The sequence below is a fragment of the Galendromus occidentalis genome, unplaced genomic scaffold (assembly GCF_000255335.2).
Source record: "Galendromus occidentalis unplaced genomic scaffold, Mocc_1.1 scf7180000077284, whole genome shotgun sequence".
Lineage (NCBI taxonomy): Eukaryota > Metazoa > Arthropoda > Arachnida > Mesostigmata > Phytoseiidae > Galendromus > Galendromus occidentalis.
The window spans coordinates 357,377-364,854 of record NW_003805272.1 but is presented as its reverse complement, the minus strand read 5'-3'; the positions used below and the strand labels follow the sequence as shown (position 1 = coordinate 364,854).

General features: G+C 50.4%; 1 protein-coding gene across 1 annotated transcript; it reads left to right on the top strand.

Moving 5' to 3' along the window:
- Window positions 1–1,313: 1,313 nt before the first annotated feature.
- On the top strand, window positions 1,314–6,895 carry Msh6 (DNA mismatch repair protein Msh6). Its single transcript, XM_003742114.2, has 14 exons — window positions 1,314–1,661; window positions 1,811–2,032; window positions 2,159–2,243; window positions 2,464–2,603; window positions 2,693–2,827; window positions 2,946–3,084; window positions 3,200–3,324; window positions 3,423–3,545; window positions 3,629–3,769; window positions 3,877–3,989; window positions 4,186–4,288; window positions 4,416–4,527; window positions 4,698–4,885; window positions 5,028–6,895. Exons 1-14 carry the CDS (start codon window positions 1,314–1,316, stop codon window positions 6,492–6,494), a joined length of 3,441 nt encoding a protein of 1,146 aa, XP_003742162.1. The 3' UTR covers window positions 6,495–6,895.
- The last annotated feature ends 583 nt before the right edge of the window (window positions 6,896–7,478 follow it).

Genomic DNA, 7,478 nt, shown 5'->3' with positions numbered 1-7,478 from the left:
AGCGCACGGAGATGCATTCCCGGTAACGATGAGCTCAGAACGCGACCTGTAAATATATTCCCTGAGTTCTGGAGTGATTCTCGAGAGAGACATTGACGGACAATCGGATACCTTGCGGGGATAGAAATCCTCGAACGAGTATCCCGGATGCCTAATTCGGGATCGATGATAGAATAAATGAAGTTGCATATATCACGATGGCTGGGAATTCACTATGAATGGTCGGATCGATTTGATCCGTTGGGGAGTTCGATCTCCATTCCTTCGAGCTCGGGCCAAGAAACAGATTGAAAACTTCCTTTGGATACCTCTGGAAACGGTCACGCGATGGCTCACATTTGAACCCGATCCGGTATCCCGATCTGTAACCCAATCGGTCCCCAACCCCCGGGTCTCGCCACCTTCTACATGATAAGATCATTCCGCTCAAAGGACTTGTCGGACGTCGTTGGGCGAAAACACCTGAGAGATATCATTAGCAGACTAGCAGAGCGGGGATTTGATGAGCAGTTGATTCATCCTCATGCTGCTGCTCAGGTCTTCGTGGATTCTGGGCCAGAGAAATTGTAGCAGAACCATCGTTCTCGGATTAGGCCTAGAGCGATCGGGCATGCAATCAGCTGGACATCCGGCGCCTCGAGAGTAGCGTTGTAGTTTTTCTGGGTCCATAGACCCGATGAGCATTTTTTCTCCTCTCGCGTACGGTTCTTTAGGCTCGAAGACAAACCTCGATGCCTCTGAAGCCGGCTGGTAATTTGAATTTTGGCGCGCTCCTCAAGAATGGTATCTGATGGAGGACCAGTCGCGCGCGCTTCCGCTGTTTTCCGACGACTGAATGTATACTGAAGTGTTGGGGAGCGTCTCGTCGGAAAATCGCCAGACTCAGTGCTCGCTCACTGAGTCCCTGTGGATAGTTGGAGATTACTATCATCTAAAGCTGTGAATCATGAACAAGGGCACTCTGTTTGGCTATTTCAAAGGTTGAGAGCCCTGGACGGAATAAAGGTGGGTGGAGGCTTGCGTACTAAACAAGATCTGCTCGACAATGGGGTGACCGAAGGTTCAGTGATCACTCCGGGCATAACTCTAGGATCAAGAATACCGAGGCAAAAGCTTTTCTGAGGAGTATTCCCATCGGGGTCTTTGTCTATTCGATTATACTCCCTCGGCGATTCCTCGATCAGAAATATGCGCGATTCTCAGAGAATTCAATGGGATTCTTCGACTTCAGTAGAACCCGGACGTCATCTAGTATAGTTCTCCGGAGTCACTAGAGTATTGCCAATCACGGTGGAGACTCGTGCGACTCTGTAATGCATGAGTTTGCGAATCGGACACCTGTTTTGCGTACAGATGACGAAAATAAAGACCCCGTAGACCGAGGCGCCGACTCGCCCTCCACGTCCAAGGATGGGACACCGAAAAGCCGTAGGTTGCTTGGAGCATCAAATGACTCTACACCGAAGTCGTCGGCTACGAATTCCGTCACTCCAAAAAGAGCGAACTCGAAAAGCACACCGAAGACAGCTTCGAAGAATGCCAAGAGCTCCTCTTCACCGACGAATACCCCGAAGAGCCGTAAAAGTCTCACGGCTTCTGGGAAGAAGGGCTCGGCGAGCAAGCGGAAACCTGTCAAACAAGAGAATGGAGTCAAACCCAAGGTAATTATCGAGTATCTGCGGCCGTCGCTCTGCTGAGCATGCCGAGCTCATTCCTCAGGAAGCGAAATCCGGCCCATACGAATCGGTTCAATAGGTCTCATAGAGCTGCGGAAATCCCTGACGGCGCGCTTATCATTGAATCTACCTAGCTGAAACGGGCGAGACTCGAAGAGGATTCCGGAGAGGAGGACTGGATGGAGTCGGACCCACTGGAGTCTGAGGAGGAAGACGTCTCTTCGGGCGATGACTACGAGCCGAAAAAAGACGAGAGCGATCTAGAAGAAAGTTACAACGATGATGTCGAATCTGAAGGAGAAGTGACCACGCCGTCAGAAGATGACGGATCTGGACTGGATTCGCCCGTCAAGAAGGTCTGTCGAAACTCCGAGCCGAAAAGGAAACCTTCGAAATTCACCTCGTCCGCGGAGGAGGCCATAATGATCTGAAGAATTCCTTTTCATATCTCGAATTATTTCAAACTACTCTCCATATCTCAGACCCCTCGACGCGCCCAAAGAACTCCGGCCAAAGCCCCCGCGACGCCGAAAACACCGTCATCCTCATTGGCGCAATCTGTTAGTCGTAAGTTGAAAATTTTTACTTCGTCGTTCTGGTCTAAACATGCTGGGAGCTCTGGAGGTCAAGACGAGCAAGCAAAGAAATGAAATCTCCATCGAGGAATCGATGTGTGGCACGCTGGTTTACCCGACGGGAACTCGCAGGTAGAATCCCGTTCGAAGAGGGATCGTTTTCGTCGTTTCCAGTGTGGAGTCGGCGTACGATGGAAATTTTTTCATTGCAGGGAACCCATCGGAATGGCTGCATCTGAGTTACGAATTTCTGAAAGAGCCAAAAGATCTGTCGGGGAAGAAAATCGGCGATGCGGACTACGATCCGTCGACTTTACACGTGCCCAACAGCTTCAAAAACAGCCTAACTCCGGTGGGTCACACATCTCGCGCGACGATATATGGTGCGACCTCGACCGGCAGTCTGACGAGTTACTGATTGAGTGATTTCCGATTGCACAGGGCGTGCGGCAATGGTGGGAGCTCAAGTCCCGACATTTCGACACGGTGCTCTTTTTCAAAGTCGGAAAATTTTACGAGCTGTACCACATGGATGCCGTGATTGGAGTTGAGAACCTCGGTCTGACTTACATGAAAGTGAGTTTCTTCTCTTTTTCCCTAGCGCTACCTCCTACCGTCTGCGTGTCACCTGAATGCCTTCAGGCACCTCGGCTACGACCGATGAAGCGAAAAATCTTTCATTGCACCATTGCAGGGGGACTGGGCTCATTCTGGATTCCCGGAAGTGGCGCTTCAACGCAACATGGAAGCACTTATCCAGAAGGGTTATAAATGCGCTCGGGTTGAGCAGACCGAAACTCCGTCGATGATGGAACAACGCTGTAAAACTTCGGGTTCGTTTCTCTGGATTGCGGGGTTACCGGACCCGAAATGGATCTGTTGACTTCGATTGCTTCATTTGATGTTTTTGGCTCATCCTTCCGTGTCTTCACTTCATCCCATCAACAGGCAAATCCTCGAAATTCGACAAAGTTGTGAGGCGTGAGATTTGCAATGTCTCCTCCAAAGGACTGCAGTTGTGCGGAGCGGATGCAGTCCCCGGGAGCTCGTATTGCCTCGCCCTCTTCAGCAAAGTTAGTTCTATCCGGACAATACGATCGTCTGTCCTGATCCTTATAGGGACCAAGACATCTGTTCAAATCAAGCGCTGATGGGCTACCCATCTTTCCAGGAAAGACGTTTCGGAGTGTGTCTTGTGGATTCCACTGTTGGACGCTTCCACATCGGTGAATTCGAAGATGACCATCAGTTGTCCAGCCTCCGGACCCTAATCAGCCGTTTCGCACCTGTCGAGGTAAGCCGAAACTTGAATGAAGTTTTCTAGATACTCTCCGTGGGTTTCCCCGTCTCATACCCTCCTCCCCGAATTCAATGCAGGCGATTCTAGAGAGGAGCATCAGCGCCGACGTGAAGCGCATCGTGGAGGCAATCGGTGCTATTATAGATCAGCCAGCCAAAAATAAATTTCTATCGGCCGAAAAGGCTCTGACGCTTATTCGCGAGGGAGACTACTTCAAGGTGAGGTCAGACAACGGAAGCCTAGACTTAGCGACTCGGGGACCGGTGATGGCGTGAATCTCATATCTGAGAGCATGAGTCGAAGCATTCTTATTTTCATCTTCTAGGGGAATGAATACCCCCAGGCATTGAAAGGGCTCATTGCCGAGAACGATCCCCTAATGTCGACTCCTAGAGCCGGATGTGAGCTCGCGGTTGCGGCTCTGGCAAGCATAGTTGGGTAAGGGACTTCATTTTGTAATTTCGTTGAGAAATATCGAGCTCGCAACGGTTACGCGACGCAAGGGAAGCCGCTGACGAATATGTACCTACGACCCGCGGAGACACACTCTATTCACTTCGTTCCGGTATGAGCTACCCGGGACATTCAAGAGCTTTCAAACTTTATCCGGACACATTTGATTTTTTTGAAAAAGTCGTTTGCAGGAAGCTCTGATCCTCGAGGATGTCCTGACCATGGTGGAATTCGAAACCATAGAGTTCAAGTTCGAAGGAGGCAAGGGAGATTATCTGCCAAAGGCAAGTTTCTGCGACGCGTTCAAGGCTTTTCAGGGATGATCTCCAGGGAAGGGGGGCATTCAGGAGCTACAACTCTCGCTCGATATTGAGATTTTCGAAGACTTATGACTGCTGTTTCCTTCTTCAGATCATGATCATGGACTCGGTGGCGTTGACCAATTTAGAGATATTCGAAAACAGTGTGGGGACATCCGAGGGCTCGCTTATATCAACAATCAATTTCTGTTCGACGGCATTCGGTGAGATGTGCTCGATTCCGTATGGTCGATTTGCTCGGATTTCCGATCGACAGCAAAATGCGAAACATGGAAACCGACATCGAGAGTCTCATCAGCGCGCGGCCGTACGCGCCGGATTTGACTATGAATTCGACTGCATCATGTATCGATTTGGAATTATTCCCCTCCAGGACTCCGACATCTCAAAAAATGGCTCCTTGGCCCATCGTGTGTTTCCGAAGAAATCGAGTCGCGCTGGGACGCTGTTGGAGAGCTGATGGAGAATTTCTCCCTGTTGAAAACACTGCAAGAACGTCTGAAGAAATTGCCCGACATGGATAAGATGCTGGCCAGGATACATTCGCTGAGTCTCAAGAAGGTTATATAATAGGCATATAATAGTAATCGAGAAAATTATGGGAAACGGGAAGTTATCGAATTGCCCTGTCCCATGAGATAGACTGATATATCGTCAAAGCGTATGTTTCCCGTTATCTTGTACTTACGTTCCCTGTTTCCAGACCGACCATCCAGATTCTCGAGCGATACTCTACAGCGATGACGTCTATTCCAAACGGAAGATCGAAGATTTCTGCAACGTTCTCGATGGCTTCCGAGAAGCCCAGGCGATTTGCAAGCTGGTCCGCGATAAAGATCTCAAGTCGTCTCTTCTCAGGGACTTGACTCATCTGACGACGGAGGGAGGGCACTTCCCCGACGTGAAGGAGGCTCTCAATTACTTCGATAAGGCCTTCGATAAAACGAAGGCGCTCAAGGACGGGAAAATCGTCCCCGCTCCTGGAGTAGACGAAGAGTTCGATGAAGCTCAGAGGAGGGTAGCCGAGGTGAAGGACAGTCTCGATGAGCATCTCCAACAGCAAATGAAACATTTCGGAACTTCGAAGATCTCTTACACAGGAACGGGTCGTACCGCGTATCAGATAGAGGTCCCCGAGAGCGTTGCGGGGAAGGCTACCGAAGATCATACGCTAGAGGGTCACAAGAAAGGTTTCAAACGCTATTACACTCGTCGAGGAAAAAGTCTTTGTGACGAAATGATCAAAGCCGAAGAGATGCGCGACGCTGTGAGCAAAGATCTCATGAGGAGAATATTCCATGCGTTCGACGAGAAGAGGCCCCTCTGGAAGAAAGTGATCGAGTGCCTTTCCAACCTGGACTGCTTGATGAGCCTCGCTCTCTACGGCAACAACGCTGGTGGTTCGGTTTGCAGACCGAAAATCAATCACGAGTCACAGAAGGCCATAATCCGTATCGTTAATGGATGTCATCCGTGTTTGCTGAAGAAACTCGGGGAGGATAAGCTCATCGCCAACGATTTCACTCTGGGCACCGTCGAGGAAGGAAGATGTGATGGGAGCTCTGTGGCTCTGCTCACAGGGCCGAACATGGGCGGTAAATCCACGCTCATGCGTCAAGTGGGCTTGCTGGTTGTGATGGCTCAGCTTGGCGCTTGGGTTCCCGCCGAGGAAATGGAGTTCAGCCTGGTAGACCGAATCTTTACCCGTCTCGGAGCGTCAGATCACATCACTCTCGGGGAGTCGACATTCCTCGTTGAGATGCTAGAAACTTCAGCAGTTTTCAAACACGCCACGAAACATTCGCTGGTGCTCCTGGATGAGTTGGGTCGCGGCACATCGACCAACGATGGAGCGTCTCTCGCGTACGCGGTCTTGGCGGAACTCTCGAAATCGAATCGGAGAACGTTGTTCTCAACTCACTATCACGATCTCGCGAAAGATATCCAAGGAGTTTATCTCGGTCACATGGCTTGCGTGGTCGAAAACGATGAAGATGTCGTGTTCCTCTACAAATTCGTTCCGGGTAACTGCGAGAAGAGCTTCGGCTTCAATGTCGCCAGACTCGCCGGACTCCCGCAGCGAATCGTCACTATGGGTCTCCAGCGCGCGAAAGAACTCGAAGAGCAATCGGACTTGCTTCAGAGATTCGTGAAGTTCATGTCTCTTTGAGATTGTCGATTCTCACCCTGGCTCTGAATGCTCTCCCCATCCGGAATACACTGATTAGAAAATCATCATCGATCCAGCCGAGCGGGTTCGCAATTGAAGTAAATCACTCGCTGCGTCGGAACGGTTCAGAGCTCCTCAGACTCCCGCCTCTCCCTCCCGGACATCCTCTGTGCCGTGTGGAAAATTCTGGTGGACGAAATCGTGTCGATGAAGATAATGTCTCGCGGGAATACTCGCTTTTTTAGCGTTTGTATAGTAGAATCTGGATTTTAGTAGAGTATTGTTGTAGCTGAGCGGCCCAGGCGCTCTCAGAGATTGATGGGAGATGTTGGAACTCGGAGGAAAGAGAATGGTACGCCTGACATGTGCGAGCGATTAAGACAGGGAAAGAATAAAAAGAACTGGCCATGTGGTCATCACGATTGGTTCAGAGCCAGGGACAGAGTTTTCAGAATCACTTGGACAGTCACGGCGGTTACGTAGGGCTCGCTCAAAAGATAGCTTTCATAGTTTACGACGTGACGCTCAGACGCCGGCGCCGTTCATATGGTGAAGGGTATGGGGGGCTGGGCAGTGATTCCCACACCTTCCTCCTGGTGAAGCCCCTCTGAGTCTCCCTCGCGCGGAACCCCTATGGAGCCTTTATAGCTATCTTATATATACATACCATTGTCGGATCTTCGGAACGATTTCCTGCTAGACGAGGGTCCGTCAAATAAGACTCGGGCCGATCGACAGAAATTGTGAGGAGGGAGAATGACGGAATGTCGCTCTGAGAGATCGTGAAATACGACTCGACTCGTTCCAATAAGCGGGGGCTAAATAACAATCGGGTGTTTTCAATCTGATCGTTGTACCGATCATACTCGCGGACGTGTGGCCGACGATTTCATGACCGGTAGAAAACTCCCGTAATCCTCAGAAATTCCCATCACAGATAGTCAGCATTGCTGGCATGATCTTCCGAGGAAGTAGTCCAGGAGG

Excerpts from the sequence above, each read along its gene's own strand:
- Msh6 (XM_003742114.2), top strand. The coding sequence starts at position 1,314 with ATGCATGAGTTTGCGAATCGGACACCTGTTTTGCGTACAGATGACGAA. Across the intron at positions 1,662-1,810 it reads AGAATGGAGTCAAACCCAAG|CTGAAACGGGCGAGACTCGA; the intron begins GTAATTATCGAG and ends GAATCTACCTAG. Across the intron at positions 3,546-3,628 it reads GCCGTTTCGCACCTGTCGAG|GCGATTCTAGAGAGGAGCAT; the intron begins GTAAGCCGAAAC and ends AATTCAATGCAG.